General features: G+C 38.1%; 3 protein-coding genes and 1 long non-coding RNA gene across 5 annotated transcripts; 2 read left to right on the top strand and 2 right to left on the bottom strand.

The window, feature by feature from the left end:
- Positions 1 to 2774: 2774 nt before the first annotated feature.
- On the bottom strand, positions 2775 to 15424 carry LOC133733684 (glutathione hydrolase 1-like). 2 transcript variants are annotated; one of them, XM_062161408.1, is made up of 7 exons: positions 15299 to 15424; positions 5975 to 6321; positions 4931 to 5446; positions 4549 to 4784; positions 3877 to 4138; positions 3387 to 3524; positions 2775 to 3180 (listed from the first exon to the last, which is right to left on the bottom strand). In XM_062161408.1, exons 1-7 carry the CDS (start codon positions 15303 to 15305, stop codon positions 2947 to 2949), a joined length of 1740 nt encoding a protein of 579 aa, XP_062017392.1. In that variant the 5' UTR covers positions 15306 to 15424; the 3' UTR covers positions 2775 to 2946. The 2 variants fall into 2 exon arrangements, with proteins under 2 accessions (XP_062017392.1, XP_062017341.1); XM_062161357.1 differs by lacking the exon at positions 15299 to 15424 and adding an exon at positions 6872 to 7102.
- Positions 15425 to 16108: 684 nt separating this feature from the next.
- On the top strand, positions 16109 to 20342 carry LOC133734082 (uncharacterized). The gene is made up of 7 exons (XM_062161750.1): positions 16109 to 16245; positions 16551 to 16663; positions 17008 to 17328; positions 17442 to 17488; positions 17801 to 17863; positions 19976 to 20108; positions 20226 to 20342. The coding sequence occupies exons 2-7, from the start codon at positions 16567 to 16569 to the stop codon at positions 20276 to 20278; spliced, it is 714 nt and encodes a 237-aa protein (XP_062017734.1). The 5' UTR covers positions 16109 to 16245; positions 16551 to 16566; the 3' UTR covers positions 20279 to 20342.
- A 1724-nt stretch (positions 20343 to 22066) lies between these two features.
- Positions 22067 to 24120, top strand: LOC133724379 (cytochrome P450 71AU50-like). Its single transcript, XM_062151090.1, has 2 exons — positions 22067 to 23003; positions 23383 to 24120. The coding sequence occupies exons 1-2, from the start codon at positions 22122 to 22124 to the stop codon at positions 23998 to 24000; spliced, it is 1500 nt and encodes a 499-aa protein (XP_062007074.1). The 5' UTR covers positions 22067 to 22121; the 3' UTR covers positions 24001 to 24120.
- A 333-nt stretch (positions 24121 to 24453) lies between these two features.
- On the bottom strand, positions 24454 to 25122 carry LOC133724380 (uncharacterized). Its single transcript, XR_009853650.1, has 2 exons — positions 24756 to 25122; positions 24454 to 24672 (listed from the first exon to the last, which is right to left on the bottom strand). It is a non-coding gene; the product is annotated as an uncharacterized LOC133724380 (long non-coding RNA).
- Positions 25123 to 26781: the final 1659 nt, after the last annotated feature.

Genomic DNA, 26781 nt, shown 5'->3' on the forward strand with positions numbered 1-26781 from the left:
AGTTTTGTATTAACTATATAATCATTGAGCCACATTTTGAGAAAAAAAAAAACTGTATTTCTTTTTGTTAAACAAAATAAGGCCCTTTTTAGCCCGGGCCCATTTCGACCCTATTCAGCCATATTTGGAAGACCGCCCCGAGCCCGGCCCTTTCAACCCTAGCAGCTCGGACCTTTCGGGCAGGTAAGAGTTAGCATATTTAAGCCTCGGCCCGACCTTAAGCCCTAAAATTTAGGGTAGGGCCGGCCCATGATAACCCCTACTTATGGATCTAGTGTTTGCCCGATCAGGGCTTCAATTTTTTATTACAATGAGAAGAGAGAGAATTGAATGCATGGGTCGTGTAAGTTGTTTGCTATACCCATCCCCATGGTAGTAGGAGTTACCGAGTTACATTCAAGTATTTAACTGAAGGGGAAGCAAAACTGTTGCCCTTTATCATCATACTGCCCGTATGGCTTGTTGATTATTTGACTTAGGGCTGTCACTCGGTCAGTTCGAATTGGTTATAGGTATTACCAACTTCAAAACCAAAACTTTCAGTTTCAATATTGAACTACCAATTACCAAACAAAATTTTCGGTTTTTAATCATATCTACCAAATTCGATATTTCGATTTTCGATATTACCAATTTTAGAACAATTAATTGTTTGTAATATAAATTAGAATGAACAATATTAGGTTTTTCATTTTTATAGTCGTAAACTTTGTATTCATCTACTTATTAGAGCTTTCTTTTGTACATATGAGATCAAGTTTTAACAATTTTCGATAAAACTAGGTTATTTAACCATATTTGACTAGGTTACTTAAAATACATGTACTACTACATTAGTAGTAATATTCATACTATTATGAAAATTTTTGTGTTTACTTCTTAGTATACATGTATGTGTATTGAAAACTATAGTATATAAAACTAATATTTAGATAATCGGTATATTCGGTATTTACCAAAACCAACCCACTTTTTCAGTAATTTTCAATTTCGGCCTTATCGGTTTCGATTACCAAAAAGTCGGTTTATCAAACCTAAAACATCGGTTGATATCCGGTCGGTTTAGTAATTACCAAACCAAGTGGCAGCCCTAATTTTGACTTTATCAATAACAAGATTCATCGATTCAAATTTCACTTATGAGATGGACGGGGTGTGTGAGGTATAAAAACAATACTAAAAAATCTCCAACTTCAAGTTAATGACCTTGTATAGCAAATCCATTGAAAACTCATGTTTCCCTAGTCCCCCTTCTCCTGGCATCCATAAGGCCCCGTTTGGTTCGCAGGAATGTCAAAATTGGAAAAAGATTTATTTTCCTTTCCAGACGGATATGGAATGGAATATGTTTTGGTATTTCCATGTGAGTGTTTGGAATATTACTAGAAATTAAATTTTGGAATTAGTTTTTCATTTCTATTGTAGTGTTTTTTTTTTTTTTTTTTTTTTTTTTTTGAATAATGGTAATTCCATTGATAATAGCGCATGCCAAGAAGGCCATTACATACTCACCCGCTGACACATAACAATGGCCAGATCAAGGTTTCGTGGAGGAGCCACAGTAGTACATAGGATAGACCAACTATATTCGAACTAATCGCTCACTTTAAAAGCGAGCCTAGAAGCTATGGAAACATAGCGAATAGACAAGCCAAAACACTCGTTAGGTTCCTAATACAAGAAACTTATTGTAATTAGACAAAAGCTAAAAACATAGGTTTGGGCCAAGAGCCTAAACCCCAGCCCAAATTAGAAGCTATGGGACTAGGGTAGAAACCCCAGCCCAAAACTAAAAACCCAAATAGGGCAGCCGGCAAAGGAGATCCACGCAGGGCCCAACAAACTGATCCGGCCCAGTCCACCTGTTCATCCCATCCTCGCCGTACGACACAGTCAGGCAGATCTCCGTCCACCGTCTGTCACCACGACCCGAGTCGCCACGATCCGCGCCGCCACAATCGCTCACTGTGCACGACCCAAACCACCACGACCTCGCCGCCACGACCGACGCCAGCACGGAGAAAAACAAATCCCGATCACAGATCTGAGCACCACACACCACCGATGAGAAAACCCGAGGCGCCGTTGATCCAAAAACCCGCCTCAGGGATCGATCGACCTCCCTGGTTGCACGACCACCACCTCCCCCTAGCCCAGTCGATACCAGCCGCCAAGCCCAGCCCTGCATCCCCTCGACGGAGACCCACAGGCAATAGAATACCCGTCCGGCAGCAGATCCCAAGACGTCAGCACAGCCCGGAGGGCAGCCCCGACGCCCGGGTGCCACCGGACGAGCACGAAACTCGCAGGCAGAAAAACGCCGGCCTGTAGGGTTTAGAGAGCGTTTAACTTTTTTCTATTGTAGTGTTTGGTAAGTCATAAGAATGAAATATGAAATTATAATTTTCAATAATGCCCTCTTACTAATTAAAGTACATCAATTTATAAGGAATATTGGTGGGGAATATAAATTTTTAGAGGGATAATTAATGTAATTTTGCCTTTGACATTGGGAAATGGAAATAGAATACCACCCCTGACTAGGTAATTCTATTCAGGCTTTATGAGGGAGTCAATTTCCAGTCAAATGTTATTTTTTATTTCCTTTCCAATCTTTAATTATAACCAAACGGCACGTCTGAATGGAAAATGAAATTAATTCCCATTCCATACCATGATTTCCTGCCATCCAAACGGGGTAGAAGTTACAAGAGCAGAACGGTAATCTTGGGTTTCAATTGATTAGTGGCAAAAGGGGCCGAACGGTAGATGAGCAAAACCATAGTACGTTTTTCCTGGAGCGAAGGAACACAAAACATGAGCGCGCAATTTTTAAAGAAATTGTCAATCTCGTTCTAGATTTAATTGCTAACAATTGTAGAGGGGAAAAGATGGGTAATAGCAATAACTATCATGAATTACATTCCCCCAACACCAACCCAATATCTAGAAACCAGCAGGAATCCCTCCTTTTCTTGGATCACTCACGGCCACAAACTCTTGACTAGCTCCATTTTTCTTCAAAACTTCTATAACTATAAACTGGCAAATAGCTCCACCAGCAAGAGGCTCAAGGACATGGCCTTTCTTTTGTAGGGATTTCCTGATTTGAGCAGGAAGTTCAAAGTGATCACCTATCACGGTTGTCCAGTTCTCATAGTGCACCACATTAGGATACAGCTGCCAGACAGAAATATATCAGGTTAGTCAAGGATGGAAATAAGCTGCATCACCTACTACAGACAGCCTCGGAGATGCATTTTCCCCCCTTAAGCATTGATCAAGTTTTGTAGCATGAGATGATAATAAGAGGAGTTACATGAGGCGTATAAATTACAGTGGAAGTTTATTGAGAGAGTATGAGAGAGTATGGGAATGGCAGAAACCTGATGATAAAACCGTGGAGCCAGGACAGAAGAGAGTGGATCCATTCCCCTTGCAAAATGATTTAAGAGGACCTCTGCTGTTGCAGGAATGATCATGGCTCCTCCACTTGCACCTACAACTGCTTTAAGTTGCTCATCCTGTCAAAGAATAGAAGGGAAACACATTGAAATATTGCACTCCAAGGAAATATAGATTCGGGGTAACTAAGCACAAAAGCCCGTATTGATTTGACTAGGTAATTGATTACGGCCTTACAGGTTTTAACTTTTAAGCTGAGTTCAATTTCTAGTGTGGAGTTAAAGAATAGTGATTTTGTTTTATTAAGGAGTTGAACGAAGGTATATCATCTTGATTTGTTTTTCATACTCCTCTTTAGCGGACAAAGTTGGATGATTATATAATATTGAAATCCCACTGCCTTCCTATAGTTCTGTACTCTTCCCCTCTCTCGCTCTCTCTACTCATCTATCCATATGTGTTATGCATTACCTTCAGGATTATGGTAGGTGTCATTGATGACAATGGTCTTTTTCCCGGCCTGATAAAATTGGCTGGCGCTGGTGGTGGAACTGTTGAAACATTTCCAGGTATGGAGAAATCATCCATTTCATTGTTTAGGACTATTCCTGTACTTGATGACAGAATTTGTGCACCAAAGTATGAATTCACAGTAGTGGTCATGGAGATGGCATTTTGCTCATGATCTATGATGGACAAATGACTGGTGCCATGATCATTGATCTGTCCCCACCTGTTAAGAAATATACACCAACTGTAAATGATAAAAATCTTTGATTTTGAGTATATGTAATAAAGCAACGACAACCACACTAATCTAGTTAGCTAGGCAAATTTTATATATTGATTAAGGATGAATGCAAAACATTCTGATTGAAACATACTAATGGACATAAGCCAATGTTACTATGCGGTACTAACATGTTGCCTTTCAATACGTTTGCACATAAAGCATTTTTATTCAAGTGCAGATAACTTCCGGTCATTTGCATTTAGCAAGAAACAAAATATACGTCAACAAATCTTGGCCAGTAGAGAGAGAATTTGCTATCCATCAGACAGAATTTGGTAATCAAAAGAACAAATAATTAGTTATTTGGATGTATAATATAACAGACGATGAATTCCTTGTAAACGACATACCTGCCACCATAATGGCTGGGATCAAATGTCATGTTGTCAAGTATGGTTTTCTTTAACTCCTCGGCAAATTTAGGAGAAAGCATATCAGCTAGAACTTTAGTCACATTAACAAAGTCAGGGTCACCAAGATTCATCCTCACAGCAAATACATTCTTCACGGACTCAATCTGTCGATGGACCCAAAGAGGATCGGAAACTCCAGAAATATTTCCATATTTGGAAAGAATGTTTAGCATCTGTGTCAATGGAATTGATAGGCACATTCCATTAGTTGGCCTACTTTAAGTTCATTTTCTTTTTGATATACCAAAAGAAAGGAGAACAAATAAGATGTAAAAACAAACAGGTAATATCAATGCAAGCAGAACAGAGATATACTCACAAGTATCAAAGGAGGACCTCCAGAAGGGGAAGGCATAGCTAGTATTTTATGCCCTAGAGTGTCAGTAGATACTGGCTTTGTCACTTTAACTTTATAACTTTGCAAATCCTTCATTGTAAGTATTCCTCCAGCCTTTCGAATATCTCTAATGAATTTGGATCCAATGGAACCATTATAGAAGGCTACGGGACCAAACTTTGAGATTTGTCTGAGCGTCTCTGCCAGTTTCCTGTTACGGCATGTTACACCTGTCTGTAAGAGCCTCCCTTTTGATGTAAATATATGACGAAGGCCCTCATCTGCCAAAATTCCTGATTCTGTTCTAGTCATTTGCATGTTGAGGTATGGTGAAATCTTAAATCCCAAACGAGCAAGGCGCTCAGCAGGCTTTACAAGCCTTCCCCATGGAAGCCTTCCATGTTGTTTCCAAGCTTCATGAAGGCCTGCCAGTTCCCCTGGAATCGCTACAGAGAGAGCGCCTTTACTTTTCAAAGTAGCATTGGCAGCATACATGTTCTGAAAGAAACAAAATCTAACAGTAACAACTCATGACTTAAGAGGATAAAATAGTGTATATGCAGTTCAAGAGAGGACACGACTAAGTTATATCAGAAACTTGTAACTAATGTGAATAACAACAAAGTGCAGGTTTGTTGCAAAGACAGAAAAACTACTTTGTTTAGTTATAGAACTGATGTGCATTCAGTTCAAAGAAAGATACATATGCACTAGGCTGATTAAAACTCCTAATGGATGAATAACTAAACAGATAAACTGAACAAATCAAATCAGCTAGGTTTTGTATTATTTTACTTCTCAGCTACTGATTTAGAACTCAGAAGTAATGATGAGTAGGAAAACATATTTTGAGGTACTGTATCAAATCAGCTAGAATAAATATGTGGTCCGAGTCAGTACTCTATTTTTTTTTTCCAGAAAATTAAAGAAGGAAAACATTCTTTGTTGCAATATTGTACTTAGTAACTACCGTATGCACTCAAAGTGACAACAAATTAAAAAAGTAATTCAGTCATGCATTTAGACCTGAGAAGCCAGCGCTGGGGCAGTTTCTCTCATATCAAAGGCTTGTGCCTTCCCATTGCCTTGCCTAATAAGCATGAAGGCTCCTCCACCAATGCCACTTGATGCCGGACTCACCACCCCTAAGCACAAAGCGGCAGCTACCGATGCATCAACAGCATGACCTCCTTCTCGAAGAACAGTCATCCCAATTTTGGAACATCGGCCATCATCAGTTGCAACAGCACCATTTCGAGCAATAATTACCTCTCGCCTGTTCTGGGTTGAACCACTCGCAACGTGGAGGCTCGTAGTAGAAGGTAACAGTGAGAGAAACAGAAGTACAACGGTAAGCAAAATCGGCACCATATCTGCAAGCAAAGAATACAATACAGTTGAATTCCCCATGATACTAATCAATCGGAAATATCCAATCCAATCAACATATAGTCAAATGAATGTAATGGCCTGCAGCAGAAACACTGATTTCCAATCACAAACTAAGGAGAAAAAGAATGATCAAGTGAGGAATGCTCCGATTGCTACAAACAGCAAACGACAGTACAAGATTGACACTATCAAAGCGCTAATAAGAAAATTCTCAATATATGTCTATGGCATATATACAAGCATATATTGACGAGATATACCCTTTGGTCTAATCTTTTCACCTAGGACAACAATATGGTTCACATATAGCTTCATTTCAAAAATAACATTTGTAAATTCGATACGTGATCATAGGTTCACCCATTGTTTTTGCTGAGCTATTCTGTTGAGTGTCACGAAACAGGGTTCACTCACCTATATTTGCCAGTGTAGCCCCTAAGCTAAATAAAACAAGGAACATGAACCATGTATAGTTGATGAAATTGAAAACCCAAATGGCAAAACAGAAGAAAACAATCCAGAGTCACTCACATGACATTGCAAACTCGTACAGAGCTCAGCTTTAGCACTTGTTTCTTTCACGTTGTTCTTGTTCCTCTGCCTAAATATTATAAGGTAATCTGCAGAGGGGTTGGTGAAACTGGCATATGTGCCCAGGTGGACAATAGGGATTGGTGAGAAGGCCATGATTGGGAATCTAGGGGATAGGTGGTGGCAGAGTTCGACGATTCGAAAGGTCTGCAAGACAGGGTATGACCACAGAGTGTGTGCACTGTTGGTGGTTCTAAAGATGACTTTTTATTTATGGTGTATCTGACATTCCGGATATGGATCCGGCCCAAATTTAGTGGTGATGAAACAGCAAATCTATGTGGATTAATTGAATCTAATCATTTGATAAGACTTTTCTATTTTTACTTTCTAATAATTATATTTTTTTTTTAATATTATTATTTGTTAAGAAATGAGTTTCAATTCACTGAATCAGTGTACATTAGACCTGACACTCACTTTTTTTTAACGAAAATATGAGATTTATCACACAAAAGCATACTAAAAAACTATATAAAAAGACAGAACATAGCAAAAATATACATGGTAGTGATGGTACTCACTTATGGCCTTGCATTCTTATAGAACATTGAATTCTCTAAAAAATAAAAAATAAAAAATAAAAAATAAAAAATAAAAAATAAATAAATAAATAGTTATCTAAATAAGTTACATTTTCGGACATTCAAACACTAAAATAGAAAGAACATGTTGTCAACACCATTTAACACTCATGTGAGACGAGCTATATATAGATCGTGTTATCGTTAGTATGACCAACAACTCCAATAGTCATTAAGATCGCAAATCAACAATTCCACCGCCCAACCCCAATCAGCAACACGACATAACGCCTTCGTCAAAGCCTTACGCCACCCAAATGATTGCCACATTCCTCACAAACGATCATTGGAGATGGACAACGCAATGACGTCTACCCAAGATATGGATTTGGTTATGTTGTGAAAATTTGGGTTTTATTGCATAAAATTAGATTATAAAACTGAAAAGTGAATTTTTTTTTTTTTTTTGAATCAAGGAGGTCAAATTTTATTAAAAATAAGGAAGATTACATATGACTAACTGCATCGATCAGAAAAGGTGGGGTAGAGAAGAAAAAACAATCCTGGGACAGTGAGCTAGCATAAGTAGCCATCATGTGTGCTACTATGTTTGCTCCTCTTCTAATATGACTAATCTTTAAACTAGCATGAGAACTCAAAGTATCACCCAAGTCTTCATAAAGCGACGTCCAAGCAAAGACCAGTTGCTTCCATTATGCCTAGAGAGCTGTTGCTGCACAAGTTGAAAATCTGTTTCTACTATAGCTGGGACCAAGTTTTGATCCAATGCAAAAGCAAAGGCAAATTCACAAGCTAGAGCTTCAGCCTGTTCCGCCGAAAATAAACTAGATATAGGCTTTCCCCCTCCTGCAATCATAGTACCAGTATTATCTCTTACCACAAAGCCACACCTACCCTTCCTTGTGATGTGGTTAAAGCTACCATCCATATTAATCTTATACAACCCAACAGCGGGAGCTTTCCATCAAACTACCCGATCTCTAGCATTCGGTCTCACACTTGGTTTGTTGTGAAAACAGAAATCTTGTAGTCTTGTAGTATTCATGAGTAGTACATCCCAAGACTGGCAACTTTTCTCATTCCAAACCCTGTTATTTAGTTCTTTCCAAGTACCCCATAGTAAGTACAGCAACTCTCCCAAATGCTTAAAGGACAAATTTTGAACAACAATTCTCACCCAACCAAGCAAATCACATGTCAGTGCATCCGGGCTAAGGCAAGTTTGGACCAACACTCCGTTATTTTGCAACAATTGCTTAGTAAATGGGCAATCTCAACATAGATGCAGAGTTGTCTCTACTGCATTTGTACAAAGTACACATACTTGTGTTTCCAACTACACTCTTCGAGAAATTAACCTCTCTCTGGAAGGTAAGATATTGTGGATTACTCTCCATTTATGAATCTTCGCTGAATTAGGTATGACTGCCTTCCAGATCTTCTTCCAGAAATCAACATTAACAGAAAGTTCAAAAGGACTTCATTCTTTGGAATGAGAAAAAGAAAAACGGTAAGCAAATTTGACAGAGAACCTCCCATTCCTTTCTAGCCTCCAGACCACCCTATCTTCCACATTTCTTGAGCTTAAAGGAATACTCAAGACCACTTGAGCCTTAGTAGCAGTAAAAATCCAATGAATCAAATCTGCATTCCATCTTCCAACACTTGAAAACATATTGCATACTCTAGTAGTCTCCTATAAAGCCGTAGCATTCATGGTAGACCTACCATTATGTAAATTAGGAATCCAACAATCAGACCATATATTGACATTGTAACCATTCCCAATCTGCCAATATGTGCTTTGTTGAAGAAGTTCCCTAGTAGAGAAAATACTTCTCCAAGAGTACGATGGAGAAGGATGTGATTCTACCTTCCAAAAACAATCAGTAGGGAAATATCTTGCTTTGTAAATACGAGCAATAAGAAAGCTAGGAGTAGAGATTACCCTTCAAGCTTGCTTAGCCAGCATAGCAGAATTAAAATTTGACAGACTTTGAAATCCAAGCCCTCCTTCTTTTGGATTGCACAATGCGTTCCAAGTTTTCCAATGAATTTTTTTCTTATCATTTGTAGTACCCCACCAAAACCGGGCACACATCTACTCAAGATTATTACAAAAAAATTTCGTCAATTGAAAGACACTCATGGCATACGTAGGCAAAGCTTAAGCTACTACACGAATCAAAATATCTTTTCCAGCACCGCTCAACAACTTCCCTTGCCAGCAAGAAAGTTTATTGGCTAGCTTCTCTTTAATATATTGGAAGGTGGATGTCTTCTTCCTTCCCACATAAGTGGGTAACCCCAGGTACCTTTCATGAGAATCTACTACCTCCATCCCCAACAGACTCGAAACTTCATCTTGCATAGCAATTGAAACATTTTTATTGAACACAATTGAACTCTTCTCGAAATTAACAAGTTGGCCAGAAGCTCGCCCATACATTTCGAGAACATCCTGAACCTGATAACAATCTTCCAAAGTAGCTTGTGCATATAACATACTAATTTGCAAATAACAAATGGTTCATAGCAGGAGCATTAGCACATACCTCAATATCTTGGAGAATACCCAAATCCTGTTTCTGTCTAAGCAGCGCCGAAAAACCTTTAGCGCCAATTAAGAAAAGAAAAGGGGATAATGGATCCTCCTGCCTTAATCCTCTACTTGCTGGGGTTTTCCTCAAACCAGAAAAGAATATCTAACAGAACTAATACACTACATTACCATCTTAATCCAAGCATGTGCAAAGGAAACCGGTTCAAAACCTTCCTGAGAAAAGTCCACTCCATCCGGTCATAAACCTTGCTTAAGTCAAGTTTCAACTCCATATAGAAGTCACTTCCTCCTCTCTTGTTATGAACAAAATGAGCAATCTCATTGGCTACCAGGATGTTGTCCGTAATCAATCTCACCGGTATAAACGCACTCTGATATGGAGAAATTAACGAATGGAGAATCCCCTTCAACCTGTTCGCAATAACTTTCGAACAAATCTTGTATATCACATTGCAAAGAGAAATTGGTCTCAAATCAGACATATGTTCCAGATTTTACTCACCTTGGGTATCAAACAGATATGGGTGAAATTAATCTGACGAAGAAGTTGACCTGACTGCAAGAAACCTTGAACTGCCTTTGTTACTTCTGTCTCAATTGTGTCCCAATAATGTTGGAAAAAAAGAGGTGGCATTCCATCCAGTCTTGGGGACTTGGTTGGATACATTTGGAATAGAGCATCCCTTACTTCATCATAAGTACACAGGGCATTATTGCCTCAAGATGGCCTCCACGGCTTCCAAATCAATGTTTGAAGCCCGAAACATTTTAGAGAAATAATCTATAACAATCTTCTCCACACCATCATCATCGTCGCACCACTGGCTTTAGTCATCATACAAACCTTGTATCATGTTTTTCCTCCTTTGATTTGAAGCTTTCCAGTGAAGAAAATTGGTATTCCTGTCGCCCTCCTTCAACCAAGCAACCTTTGATCTTTTTTGTCTCCAGAAGGCTTCCTCCTGCGACAGGTGCGTTTGTAAACGTCCCATGAGATCTTTCTTCTCATCTTGAGCCGCTGATGAGTTTGGTGCCCCAAGCAATTCCTCCAATCTTTCCCGAATCCCTAGCATCTGTTGTTGACGTGATTTGAAAGTCTGCCTCTACCATACATCAAGCTTCATTCGAGTATGTTCAATCTTCTTGACAACACTGAACATAGGACTTCCAACCACATCAGTAACCCATGCATTCTTCACAACTTCATCACATTCCCCTTGTTGGAGCCAAAAAGCTTCAAACTTGAAGTGCCTATGTCTTGGACGGTGAGGAAATGACACTGGACTAGCTTGTAGAAGAATAAGTACGTGGTCAGAATCACTAGGGGGTAAGTGACGAACCCTAGCATAGCAAAAAAATGTCACACCAACAAGGCATACAAACTGCCCTATCCCGCCTTAACCTTGTATCTAAGTTCCACCAAGCAGACATCACACCCTGAAAACCTAAATCTAGGAGATCCCCATAGCCCAGAGCTTCCCAAAACTCCACGCATCTGTCTCTTCACTCGCAAAGGACCATCAATCTTTTCGCTGTTATTGAGGATTTCATTGAAATCCCTAATAACAACCCAAGGCAGGGTATCCAAGTCGCGCAACTCCCTTAGTAGTTGCCAAGATCGATCTATTTCTGATGTGCAAGAGTAGCTGTAAAACCCCGTTAATCTCCAACGCGGATCACCCGACCCTCTTCCAATTTTCAGGTCAAGATGATGGGCAGAAAAGGTGCGAACCTACACGTTGTAATCATCATTCCAAAACATCACAAGTCCACCTGACTACCCTACACTCAACACCTCCTTCGAGTTAGGAAACTCTAGGGCATGATGTAGATCATGAAACCCATATTGGGTGCTAATCTTTGTTTCACAAAGGAAAACTGTTTGAGGACGGTTATGAGCAATCAAATCTTTCAATGCTCTCGTAGTCGTGTCATTGTAGATCCCCCAGCAATTCCAACTAAGTATGCCCATCACAAAATGGCATATCGAAACTTGCTTCCTAGAACCCTAGAAAGTAAATCCTAGCAGAGCACTAGGTCAGAGAAAAAACTATTCCTTTATCTGGTGTTTTCTTAAAACTTTCACGAAGTAATTGAAAAGCGAATTTGAGAAAATAGAAGAAAGAAATTTTTTTTGGAAATGAAGAAAGAAAAATTTGAACAAAACAAAAATAAACAAGTTATTAGATATGGTATATATAGTAAATGGCTAAATACTGTTTAGTACCCTGTGGTATCGGACCAACATCGATTCAGTTCCTCGACTTTCAATTTCATCAAAAACACCCCCAGAATATCATCTTCTCATCCAATAGGTCCCTCCGTTAGGATTCCGTCAATTTCAGACGTTAAACTGCTGACATGACATTCCAACTTAGCAAAAGTGGGGCCCACATGGAAGTCAAATTCCCAAAATGACCCTGACCAACCGCATATGGAAAAATCCAAAATAAACTCCACACTTTGAGGTTGGGGAGACTCAAACCCACCCCAGCACAAATGCAAATGAAAGCCCCAACCACTAGACCACTTGCATGGCGTTAGTATATTCCAAACAAAAATAACATATATCATTGGAGACATCGCCGCATTCCTCACCGGCCTGTCCTTCACCTGAGTACTATAACACTGATCAAAATCCAAATTCTTTAACACCATTGGAGACGAAGAAACCCCATCACCCCCATTCAAATCCCAAGATCCTCTTCAAGTCGGCTTCAAATTCGACATTTGCTCTGTTTTGTCTCCTCCCTTCTGTCTCAGACCCATCGACGACTCCGGCGTACCCATCAGAAGGTGCCGGCCCTGGAGCGGCTTGGCTCCTTTGACCACCAAAACCGGCGACCCGGGCTCTAGTCTGTCCACATATATGAACTGACCCAGCTACATCTTGTTGCTCAAAACGATGTCGTCTTGTTCCGATGGGAGGCTGACGTAGATGGAGCGGGAAGAGTCGGAGACCTTGATGTAGAAACCTTGTGTGGGCCAAAGGCTCTTCTCGTCCAGGTTCGCTGGGACTATGTCGGTGACCTGAAGAAGTGAGCTTAGGTGCTCACCAGTGGGCTTGAGGCCCGTGTTCATAGTCCACCGGACAAGATATATGTTATTTTTGTTTAGAATATACTAACATAATGCAAGTGGTTTGGTGGTTGGGGCTTTCATTTGCATTTGTGTTGGGGTGGGTTCGAGTCTCCTCAACCTGAAAGTGTGGATTATATTTTGAATTTTTCCATATGTGGTTGGTCAGGGTCATTTTGGGAATTTGACTTTCATGTGGGCCCTACTTTTACTGAGTTGGAATGCTATGTCAGCAGTTTAACGTCTTAAATTGATGGAATCCAGACGGAGGGACCTATTGGAAGAGAAGATGATATTCTGGGGGTGTTTTTGATGAAATTGAAAGTCGAGGGACTGAATCGTTGTTGGTCCGATACCACATGGTACTAAACAATATTTAGCCCTATAGTAAAAATAAAGTAAGAAAACCAGCTTGGTATGGTAAAGTACTTCAAAGACATTGTCCTGAAGTCTTTATAGCCTACCTTCGTGCAACTGTTGAGGTTTACAAAACTCCAACACACAACCCCAGTACAAACGACCAAATAGTCTACTATATATGAGCACATTCACACTTGAATAGAATCTCCAAGTCACATAACTAAAGCTATCACTCGGTCGGTTCTAATCGGTTATAGATATTACCAACTTCAAAACCAAAGCTTTCGGTTTCAAAATTGAGCTACCAATTACCAACCAAAATTTTCGGTTTTTAAACACATCTACCAAATTTGGTATTTCGGTTTTCGGTATTACCAACTCTAGAACAACTAATTGTTTGTAATATAGAATAGAATGAACAATACTAGGTTTTTCAATTTTATAGTCGTTAACTTTGTATTGATCTACTTATTATAGCTTTCTTTTGTACATAATGACATCAAGGTTTAGCCATTTTTAATAAAACTAGGTTATTTAACCATCTTTGACTAGAGATTACTTAAAATACATGTACTATTATGAAAGTTTTTATGTTTATTTCTTAATATACATGTATGTGCATTGAAAACTATAGTATATAAAGCTAATATTTAGATAATCGGTAGATTCGGTATTTATCAAAACCAAACAAACTTTTTAGATAATTTTCGATTCGGTTTTATCAGTCTCGGTTACCAAAAAGTCAGTTTATCAAACCTAAAACATCGGTTGGTATTCGATCGGTTACCAAGTGACAGCCCTACATAGAACCATTGACCAAAATAATAATATAAAATATGAAAAGTAGTAAACAGAATGGGAGCATGCAAATGTGGAATAGAGATAACAGTTCTTATTCTCATCAACCTAAAAAGATTGTTGTCTTTTATAGCTAGGTTCTAAATATCTCATGTAATCTCCATCATAAAACATACCATAAAATAAAAAAATTATATATAGTAGTGATGAAATAATAAATCTATGTCTATTAATTAAATCTAATCGATCATTAGATAACATTTTTCTACTTTTACTTTATAATAATTATTATTTTGTTGAGGAAAGAGCTTCAATTCATTGAATCCGCGTACGTTATATATGGTTGTTGTCTTTTATAGGTTCCAAATATCATGTAACCTCCATCATAAAAAACACCATAATATCATAAAATTAAATCCAAAATGAAACTCTTATAACCCCCAAATAATTATAGAATTTAACATAAGTTACAAATCAAAAATTAATTTTAAACCTTTCAAAAAAATTAATTTTAAAAGTTTAAAATCTTTTAAAATACCAATAGGTTGAGCAAACCACATGAATGATTATTAATGCATCATGCTCCCAAAAAAAAAAAAAAAAAATCCATCAGTGATTATCGTCTCAATCCTTAACTAGAAAGAGCTAGCTGGGTAGCTAAGCTAGCTATATAGTTCTCCATGCCATTTTTCTTTTTCTAGTTCGAAACGAAACAGCATTATCATTTTATCATTCATTCAAAAAACCAACAAGAACACTGATCATCTCATCGAAAAAACAAGTAACATTGATCACCAACTAATCATATAACCTTTCAACCCAAACTAAGCAAGCCCCATATTCGAAAGACCGAGGAGAAAGAGACTGTGTATGAAGCACAGAAAACAACCAAGAACAACTAACGTCAACTAATACAATTGAGTGAATTGATAACCATTAGCATCACAGTATTTTAGATTTCACACTACAATTTGTATTCGAAAACATCGTAACTGGTAACTGCAAGAAGAGAACTAGACTTACATGACATCGATCCTTTCTCCTCCGATCCTTCGATGTCTTCTTGACGGAAGTTTAGGCCAATCTGTGTTCAAATTGAAATCTGCTTCTAAGAAGTATGAACTCAATGGTAGGAGTGGTAATGGGAATATATAAAAGAAAATGGATAAAACAATGTCCATATATACCTGTATAAATTTGGCAGCTAGGGCCTAATATTTTTTTATTTTTTTTGAAATAAAGGCCTAACATTATTATTCCTTCACACTAGGATAGGCCCTAGTATTTCTAAGAAGAGAAAGAGTTTTACTTGCACTTGTAGATCATTCATGACTTCAATAATGACGGCTTTGATTAGAGAGAGAGAGAGAGAGTTTGTGTGTATCAAGTTTCATTATCGTTGAATTATTTTAGAGATTCAAAACGTGTGTTAAAAGAATGTGTATATTAAGCTAGCTGTCACTAACCAGTGATAATTTCATCCATTGATTATCCATGAATTTCCATCGCAACCTCTTCAATTTTTTCTTCTAATTTCCCTGCACACTCCTATTCAAACCCAAGTAAAGACTAGTGACAACGATGACTTCTAGATCATCGTTGGCCTTACGGCTCTTCCAAAATACACTATAAAATGCATCACAAAACTTTTTATTGTACTCTAGTTTAGCCTTTAGAACATACCATGCTTCTTTAAATGATTTTTTCCAGCAAAATTCGTCTCCACGTCACCAATCCGAACGCCCACTACGAACTCTCCACGTGTCAGTTATTCAAAATGGAAGTTGCCGCTTCTTTCTTTCTGTGATCAAGATCTGACCGTTGATTTAGTAAACCAATCTAACGACACAGACCCAGAAAGCTCCTCTCTCTTTCTTCTCCACTCTTCGTCTCCCTCAGTCAGTCCGCTCCAAATTCGCTCTCTCTGTTCACCTAAACCACAATTCACCCTTTCCATCATTACCCATTAGGTATGTGCTCACTTCTCTTTTTCTAAATTGTCAATCTTTTAATTTCCAATTCGCGTTACTCATCACCAAAACCCTAGTTTTGATTCACATTCAGTTCTTCAAATTGGGGGTTTTTTTTTTCTTCTTGAATTTTTTGGAGTATGCTTGTTGGGTTGTTGGGCATTTCTCATAATATCATAATTGGGTGTTTCTGATTGTGAATTATACCGAAAAGTTTGAGTATTTTGTATTTGTGGTAGCAAAGAGTTTGAGAATTGTGTGTGAATTTTACAGCTGATTTTTGATTTTCGTGTTGTGTATAATAGAAAATTGACAGTTCACATGGGAAGAAAAAGAGGTAAGAAAACTGTACAGAAAGTCGCTGAGGAAATTGAGCCCCAGAATGAGAGGCAGGAAGATCAGTTTACGGACCCAGATGGTATAATTTCACTTTGAGACTTCTTGTACTGTTTTTGTGTGTCTATTGGCAGATTTTCGTTAACCTTGATAGAAAAAAATGGTGCTGATTGTAATAAGGGTCAGTTTTGATGGGATGCCTTTTCTTTTTTGTTGTCTGTCAATCATCAAGTTGTGACTTTCTAATCTCATATTTATCATCCTGCTCCTAAATTTTGCTTCTAGAAGCAATTTTATGTGCATTTGAACTTAATAACTCTAAGTTCAGAATTCAAACCCAAATTTCAGTTACTGAGTTATAGTGAAGCTCTGATGATTACTGGTTGCGCTGACAAGATGCTTCTATTGTTTGTTTGTTTCTCGCAGTTGAGCGACGAATTTCTGCCGTTAAGGCTATTAGTGACGTGGAGATTGAACACGTGCTGACCAAATTGCGTTTGCTTCGCTCGTATTGCACCAAGGAGCAGCGGCAAACACCTGTTTTGCAATTTTTTAAAGAAAATTTTCCGAATTTGAAATTTGTAAAAAATGAAGAAAATGGACATCTAGAACTTGAGTGGATTGGTGACGATGGCAAAGTATCCATGAATGATGGAACAGATTTACATTTATCTCTTCTTAACCAGTTCTCTATGGCTCATTCTGGTTGCCAAACTTTGGGTGGCTTTGAGTTTTCTAGTAAAGCAGGTATTAGCAAATTCTTATGTTCAGGCATGGAGTGCTAGAATTAGAGTAATAAATTTGCACCCTTCATTATTCTTGTATTGCTTATATCTCACGATTGAGTTGATTGGTGGCAGAGAGATCAAGGTTTTTGGGTGCTGATAATCTGCAGATCAGAGATTTTGTAAGTTTCTGTTGTTAATTATAGGGGTTTCAATCTGTTTCTCAAGGAAACCAACATGCTCAATTGCATTTTTATATGTTTATATTTTATTATCATGCTATAAATTCATAGTAACATGCTTTCTGAAGACTTGGTGATATTAGAAGGCGCTTCACTTTGATTAGATAACACACACACACACACTACATGCATAGATAAATATATACATACATCCATCATCATACACAAAACCACACACAACACACAAGTGTGTGTATACATATACATATATGTATACCTGTTAAATTTACCTTAATGATACTTGTGTTGTAGGTTTTAGAGGAGCCATTTGACACTCAGATGCTAGGGCAGCATGATTCTCTCCAAACTCCCGGGGTTTGTAGCTTCTTTTCCAAATCTGATTTTAATTGAGCTGCTCTTGGTTTGGTTTTTTCGGCATGTAGTCTCTTTTAGTTAGCATTTTTCTTTTTTTGTACCTTGGAACAATCAGAAGGCCTAAACAACTTGGTGGTTTGCTTTAGTTCCAAATGTGTATATGCTATTACTATCTATCTTTAGGACCTATAAGGAGTCTTAATCTGATTTGCTTTAGTTCCAAAAGTGTATATGCCATTACTATCTATCTTTAGGACCTACAAGAAGTTTTAAGCTGATTTGCATTAGTGCTGACGGCTAACAATGACAAGTAATTTCTTGCTCCAGTGAATTTACATGAACAAGAAAAATTATCTCCCAGGCGAGATTTTGTCCCTTGAAAATATTTGGGATTAGTAATCTGAGATCTAAACCTTTTTGGGACCCGGTGGTGGAATGGGTTGGAAAAAGGCATTCTTTCTTTGGGAGGGAGGTTAAATTGTGTTCAAGCTTTCCAAAAGAAAAAAAAAAGTGTTCAAGCAGTGTTATGTAGCTTGTCTGCTTACTAGTTGTCCTTGTTTACAATCCGATTGGTGTAGCAAATCAGTTAGAAAATAGAATGAGAGAGTCTATGGACATTGTGGAGGGCAGCAAGGCAGATGGTTGGGGTTTTTCTTTAGCAGGAAGAGGTTCCAGTAGGAACCTCAGGTATTTCTCAAGGTATGAAGATCTATTCAATTATGCAGGTTGGCCGTTGGTCCTAGGCAGAGGGTTCTGGGAGTATTTTTTGTTTGGCGATATCATTCTGACAGCTAGTTTATTATGCCTGCTTATTTTAACTTATAAACATTGGTGATTGTACCCTCATGTGGTGTACTTCTTGTTGCCTGGGATGAGATTTGGGTTTCAGGAGAACTATGAGCGGCACTGAGATTGGGAATGATGCTGTGTGCTAAGTTTACTGGAACATGTTATGTTCATGCCTGCTACACCAGATACGAGATGGATGCCGGATGCTTCAGGATCCTATGTCTCCCAGCAAATTTTTGATGCTTAGCAATTTGCGAGCTAGGTTGGTTATCTGGTTGCAGATGCAAAGATTCATTCGGGTGAAATGCTTCAGAGTTCAGAAAAGATGATTTTGAGAATTTTCTCCTCACTGGTGCATCGTATGTAAAAATGATGGGAATCATCTGATTGCATCCTTCTTCATTTCCAGTAGGCAATGAAGCTGTGGTTGAATCTGTTCAGAGGGTTGCTTTGTGTGTGAAAAGAAAAACATGGATATAATGGTGAAACAAAAGGTAAATCTTCGTTGGGATGCCGTGGGTTGGCCATTCTCTAGGACAGATGGATGGAAAGAAGTGTGTGTGTGTGTGGAAATTTTAGTGGGTTGGAGATGGAGGACGGTTGGATAAGACCAATTTTTGGGTTTTGTTTGGGGCTTCAGTTACTTCAAAACTCTTAAGATAGCTCCCTCTTTGCTATTCTTCATGACTGAAAGGGATAATTTGCTACAGTCTATTTATTTAGGAATGTTTTTTGGGCTGGGGGATTTTTGGTCTCAATTCAGTTCCATAATGGATAGGATTGATCTATGTCCTCTTTTTCTCTCTGTCAGACATTTGTTAATCTAATTGTGGACTCTTTGTCTTGTTATGTAACCCTGATAGCCTTAACCATTGTTCAATGCTTCACAAAGAAAATGAGGAATTATTTTGTAATCACATCTAGAGTGCTGAACAGTCTAATGATCATATCTTCACTAGTCAATATTGAGAAGGCTTTTTTTTTCATTGGGTGGGGGACTGTTGGTCTCAACTCGGTTCCATTTTGGATAGGATTGATGTATGTTTGTTTCCTCTTTTTCTTAATTTGTTTAGACATTTGTTAATCTTAAGTGTGGACTCACTTTTATGCTGTGCAACTCTGATGGCCCTTAGCTTATGTTCATTTCTTGTGGCTCTCGAGTGGTTTGGTATTGTGACTAGATTACATAACAGATACGTTACCGATTGTCATACTGTTGTTCTCTGGCATCGTTAAATAAACTTTTAAGAAAAAGAGCCCGTTGATTAACGTTTCTTTGACTAGATGTTCAAGTCATTTAGTAAACTGTGGTTTATACTGCAGGTTAGTAGCCAGAGGCTATCTATTGGGGTCACACCCAAAACGCGAAGGCTCCCAAAGCCTGGGGAGACCCTTTTATCTGTCCATGGATCCCCCCTTGGTGTTTACAAGGAAGATGATATGGAAGCCATAAATGGTATGAATCTCTTCCAATAGAGTATCTCTATCCTCTCTGTTTCTGATATCAGCACTGCAAATGTGCAAGTTGCCTGCTTGTCAAGAATCAAATTTTAATTGCGTTTTGAATTTCCAGTTTACCTGTTACACCCTATAGGACATCGTGGTGCATGTACCTTGCAGATGTGAAATGGATGGGGACTAATGTTATGTACGGGACGGTATAATGTCCCTTAAACTAGAAAATTTCATCTCCTTTGGTTTCTTTCTAACGTCTGGGCTGATGTGCAGAGTCAGAAGAGGGATGACTGGCTTCAAATTGCTCCTAAGTGACAGTCGATCAGGATGGAAGTCAACAGTATGCTACTTGCCAATCAAGATTTGTTTGTTTATGCTCATAGAACTGTGATAACGATCACTGTAATACCTAAAACATTCTCTCGTCTCTCTAATACCTTTGGGAATTTAGCTCTATCCCTCAAACTTACGTTCCTCATCTTTATATTGTAATAGCTTCAAGCCTTTATTGTAATTAGTTTTAGATTAGTGCTTCCACCGTCTAGTAGACTCTTTGTCTCTTATAACTTTCATCTTAATGTTCCTCATATAAGAAAACACTTTTTTTTTTCTTCTTCATTTGCTATTTTTGTTCCTTATATAAGTTAGCCAATGAAACCCTATAATCCTACATCTCTGAATAGGTATTTGACTTAAAACCAGAGCATAGACAGAGCATACAGTAATTAGTTGTATACTCCATTTTGATATCTGCTTTCTTATGATTGACATGTAGCCAGGAACTTTCAGATTTGCCTCAAAATTAAGGGACACGACGGCATTCTCTGAGTTCCATGGAGTATGATCAATTTTGACCATTCATCAACATCTATTTTTTTTTGGGTACACAATCACTCTTTTTTTCATTTTTGTTCGTTGGTTTTCATACCGTATCCCTTGCTAATCAAGTTAAACAAAGTTGATTCATTCCCATCGAGTGAGTTGAAAATTGTTTGTTTGGTGGATAAATGAAAATTATCCATGTAGGCCCAGAAAGAAAGTAGGGGAATATTTAGAGCAAATTCACCCGTTGGGTCACCGGGTCACCTACTATTCACTGCTTTTTAGTGTATATTTTCATTCTCTGGGTCATGAAATACACTGTGCCTGTGACCCAGGACACGAAATACACTGTACAGGTCACCATGGTGACCCAGAACACTGTACAAGGTGACCCAGGGCACGAAATACACTGTGCTCGTGACCCAGATGGTGAAATTAACACTAAAAAGCAGTGAATAGTGGGTGACCTGGTGACCTAATGGGTGAACTTGCTCTTAGAGTTCTCTGTCATATCATATATGCCGTCCTAATTCCAATAATGCTATCATAAAACGGATCGACCCTATATTTTAAAGTGCTTGGATCTTTCATTCATCCAAATATAACCAGCTAAGTTGTTCTTCACTTATCACAAAGGAAACAAAGATTAGTTAGTGATTGTCCATTGTTAATGTCACGCTTCCTCGATAACCACTTCAGTTTAGACGTTTAGTATTAGTTTACACTCAGCTTGTGACAAGAAACTCATAAACAACTAAAGATAATTCTCGTCCCATATCTATCAATATTTTGGTTCAATTATTATATGAAGTTTCTGTTTCATGAAGTGCAGTAACAATAGTAAACTTGACATCTTGCATTGATCTTAACTAGAAGTGTGTCTTTTACTTCGTCTTCAGTCCTTTGGATAAGTCCTTAAAGATCCTAATATCCTATTGTGAGAGGTGGCACTTGCTGCTCGACCAATTCATGTAGTTATTTGACAAAGACTAAAAAACAAGTCATAGAAATTGTAACTACAACTCCTGAAACATGACAGAATTATGACTAAGAACCATATAAGTAGTGAGATACCAAATTGCTTTTATAAATACTTGGAAGTTTGATGAATCAATACTCTATATTTAAACTGCTTGACCATTTTGAGCATACTAGCTAGCTCATTGACCATAGTTGTGTAGATTAGCTATTCATGGGTTGGATTTGGGCAATTGGGTTGCTTGCTATTGTTTATGTACTGCAAGCATGGATTTCCAAAAGCAATAACAAGAAGATCAAAAAATTACCTCCCGGTCCAAGAGGGTTTCCTATTCTCGGAAACCTCCTCATGTTAGGGGAGTTCCCTCATGTCGATCTTCACCGACTAGCCCAAAAGCACGGTGACATCATGCACCTGCGCTTAGGCCTGGTGCCTACCATTGTTGTCTCATCCCCTCAAGCGGCTGAGTTGTTTCTAAAAACGCACGACCTAGCTTTTGCCACGAGGCCACCACATGAAGCTGCAAAGCACATTTCTTATGGCCAAAGGAACTTATCCTATGCCGAGTATGGGTCTTATTGGCGCACCATTCGCAAGATGTGCACCCTTGAATTACTCAGCAACCATAAAATCAATTCTTTCAAGTCCATGAGGAAAGAAGAGCTTGATCTTTTCATTAACTTCATCCGAGAGGCTTCCCACGATCATGCTACTGTTGATCTCAGCGCCAAGGTTTCATCTCTCAATGCAGACATGACGTGCCGAATGGTGTTTGGAAAGAAGTACATGGATAAGGAATTTGATGAGAAGGGTTTCCAGGCTTGGATTCAAGAGGGTATGCATCTAGCAGGCACCCCCAACTTTGGAGATTACCTTCCTTTTCTTGCTCCATTTGACCTCCAGGGTTTAACTAAGCGAATGAAGGCTGTTAGCAAGGTGTTTGATGACTTTTTTGAGAAGATCATTGACGAGCACATCGAATCTCAGGATGATCCAGAAAGGACCAAAGACTTTGTCGATGTCATGTTGGGTTTCATGGGATCGCAAGAATCTGAGTACAAAATTGAACGCTCCAATATCAAAGCCATAATTCTGGTAAGTCTTGCGTTTATATATCAATTATCATAGAGTCTAGCAGTATATTTAACATGTTATATCTGTTGCATAGACTATCAATTAATCAATGCTATCACTCATCTAGTGACACATTTATTTATTTTTTTTAATTTTTTTTTTTTTTTTTTGTGATAATTACTGATACTGTGGGAATGGGATTTGTAGTTGGAACTCGACCGTAGGGTTAATGCTAACTATTAGTCCAGTAGAACTTAAAATATGTGGATAACCAAACGTACGCTTCACTACTTTAGCCTGAAATTCAAATCCACTTAAATCATTAGTGCCTATTTTGATGTATCTTCATTTATGCCATATGTAATAAGTAACACAAGTCTGCAAACTAATTTCCTCGCAGGACATGGTTGCCGGTGCAATGGACACGTCAGCAACGGCAATTGAGTGGACACTTTCCGAACTCATTAGGCACCCTCGGGTGATGAAGAAAGTCCAGAAAGAGTTAGAAGATGTAGTAGGCATGGAGAGAATGGTGGATGAATCAGACTTGGAGAAGTTAGAGTACTTGAACATGGTGTTGAAGGAAAACATGAGGCTACATCCAGTTGCTCCATTGTTGATCCCCCATGCAGCCATTGAAGACTGCATTGTTAACGGCTTCCACATACCCCAAAAATCGCACGTCATCGTAAATATTTGGGCAGTTGGGAGAGACCCTAGTGCTTGGACTGATCCAGACAGGTTCATACCGGAAAGGTTTGCCGGTAGTAATATAGATCTCCGTGGACGGGACTTCCAACTCCTTCCATTTGGTTCTGGTCGAAGAGGTTGCCCTGGAATGCATCTAGGGCTAACCGTGGTCCTTCTGGTGGTGGCGCAACTTATGCATTGCTTTAATTGGAAACTTCCGGATAATATGTTGCCAAGTGAGTTGGACATGACTGAGGAGTTTGGTCTAACAGTTCCAAGGGCCAAACATCTACTAGCCATTCCTACTTATCGTCTCCGACAACAATAACGTTCCTGTATGATGTCTGATGTCCTTGTACAACAGTTTCTTTGCTTTTCATCGAAACAAATAATCCATGTTGTTCTTCGATCCTTTCATGATATTGGGAGTCTTACAGTACTTATTGTGTATTGAATAGTGGGGCTCATCGTATTACAAACATATAAATGTAGGCAATGCAGTTATCCAGGTCGAAAGACATGCATGTTTTTTCGACATACATGTTTGAAACACGTCATAAGTTGAATATTATTGTCTAATAGTAATTACTAATTTACAATATTAGAAATGAACATAAAAACTTAAAAAGATAAGCAAGTTGGGAGTTAAACTAGGTAGTGTAAGCTAGCGAACAACGGAAGGCTATCAAGGGGTCACCTGATTTGAATTTACTAGAAAGTGCTCCCGCGCGATGCTGCGGGTTAAATTTTGTTTTCTCCACAAATCATGATGTACGTAATATAATCACAATTATAAGCTAAGAAAAATTAATTCAAAATGTTATAAACATATTACAAAAGCTGGTATTTTAACCAAGGTTGTAAAGAGAAAGATTAAGCAAACACCTGGTATTTTAACCAAGCTGGTATCAAGTTTCTACAATGGGGATTTACCACTGATCTAATTCATTGGCAGACTCAAATGCATCTTCAACTGAAGACTCATCTGCAAATCCATGGACTGTACATACAAAATCCCAGTTAACTTGATCATGCAAAAGATGCAATAACTGTAAAATAAAAAAGAGAAGGAAATATACAAACCACCTTGAAATAGTTAATTACAGTTTGTTTATCTTCTTAGGTATGAACAAACCAAATCCCAAAACCTACCAAAAAAAGAAGAAAAAAAAAAGAAGAAGGATAAAGCTTTACATAACCATATTAAAACTACAGACCTTATATTGCAACAAACAGAATTGAAACTTTTTGCTATCTTAAAAGATTCGTGGATTCGTTGATTGTAACATGCTCATAGGTTTCGAGATTAGAATCAAAAGTATTTTCTTTCTACTTTTCTAGTAATGAAGCTTAGTTCCACTGACTTATCCCTACAGACCAAAACTCATCAACTTCAATATCAAAAACCTGCATTTGCGTAGGAAATTATATAGATATGAGGATAATAAATCTAAATGAACAATTCTTGGATCCACCCCCGGGTGAACCTGCTTGTTCACCCCCCTCCCAACCTACCAATCAGAAATAGCCACATATATTTTGAGTAAAGAAATAAAACTCTAGCTTAACTATTTATAAAAGAAATAATAAAAAATAAAAACAGAATTCCAACTCAATTAAGGAACGGACGTTAGCTAACGCCGTTCCCAAATCCATATCGTGCTCTTGGCCAGGACGAAGAAAAGAGGAAGTTTTGAAACCTAGCGACCAAAAGTCAATCCATACTGACTGAAGCTGCAACTATGGATACCATCTCTGACAAGGATGAAGAACAGATTGCGCTTGGACAGGAGGTGATATTTATATCAGCATATATATGGTTTCGATCAAGTCATACGGTTCAAGGAATTCATGATTAAGCTTTCATATTTTGTTTATATCAGCACATGGTTTCGATTAAGTCATCTCCTTCTTCTTTTTATTTTTTTATTTTTTTTTTATTAGTCAATTGAATATGGTTATATTGATTATACATATACAACTATATGATTGAAACCATTGAGTACACAACGTAGTGGCAGAACAATGCTATAGCTTTAACTCTTTGGTTATACTTGTATAGTAATTTATATCATTGATCAGTTATGATTCTTGTGTTTCTTTTAAACAATATTTTGATTTTGATGTTGTCTAGAGTTGGAAGCTTGGAATTTAAATGCTCTCAGTAAAGTAAGAAGTGTGATCATGATTTCTGGAATCTCATTCCTATTGTGAAAATTTGGAACCACTTTTGAAGCAATTGATACCTGTCTCTCAAAGTCATATTGCATATATGGATTGTTTTATATCTCCACTTTGTCTGTGGTGTTGCTCGAGAGCATTTGGTAAAATTTGATGCTTCAGAGCAAACAATAACTTGTAGTTGCATGAAGTTTAATTTTGTTGGGATTTTATGCCGTCATGCATTGAAAGTGTTGGATAGGAAGAACGTGGGAAGAATCCCTCCTACTTGCATATTAAATCAATGGAGTAAAGAAGCTAAGGCAAGAAGCATCACTTGTTATCATGGACCAAAGACTAATGAAAATCTCAAGCAGTCGATTGGAAAGCGCGCGGTACAGCCATTTGTGTCGTAATTATCGTGAGATTGCATCCTTTGCCGCAGAACATGAGGAATTAACAACATATGCAGATGAATATGCCATCGAGTTGCTTAAAAATTTGGAAGAAAAGAAGAAGAAACTTTTGAAAGAAGATGCATGGGTGATTCAAACTTCAGATGTTGGAGCTTTGGAAGGTGAAGTATCAAATGCACGTGGAGTTAAAAGAAAAGCTACTGTTGGACGACCAAAAAAATAAAAAAGAAGATGAAATTGATCATACAAACAACTGACCAAAAAAATAAAAAAGAAGAAGATGAAATGTCAGCTGTCGAAGCTAATAGGTTCTAGAGTAAACTATCATGTACTATATGTATAATAAACTGAGATGGAATTGTCGAACATTAGAACAAGAAGAGTCATAATTGATCAAGCTAATAGAATACGATATATGATAATCGACTGACCAACAAAAAAGAAGAAGGAGATGATCGACCGAACATAAGAACAAGAAAAATCAAAACTGATTAAACATATAAAACGTAAACCAAATTCAAAGGCTAAAGAAA

The sequence above is a fragment of the Rosa rugosa genome, chromosome 1 (genome assembly GCF_958449725.1).
Source record: "Rosa rugosa chromosome 1, drRosRugo1.1, whole genome shotgun sequence".
In the NCBI taxonomy this organism is placed as follows: domain Eukaryota; kingdom Viridiplantae; phylum Streptophyta; class Magnoliopsida; order Rosales; family Rosaceae; genus Rosa; species Rosa rugosa.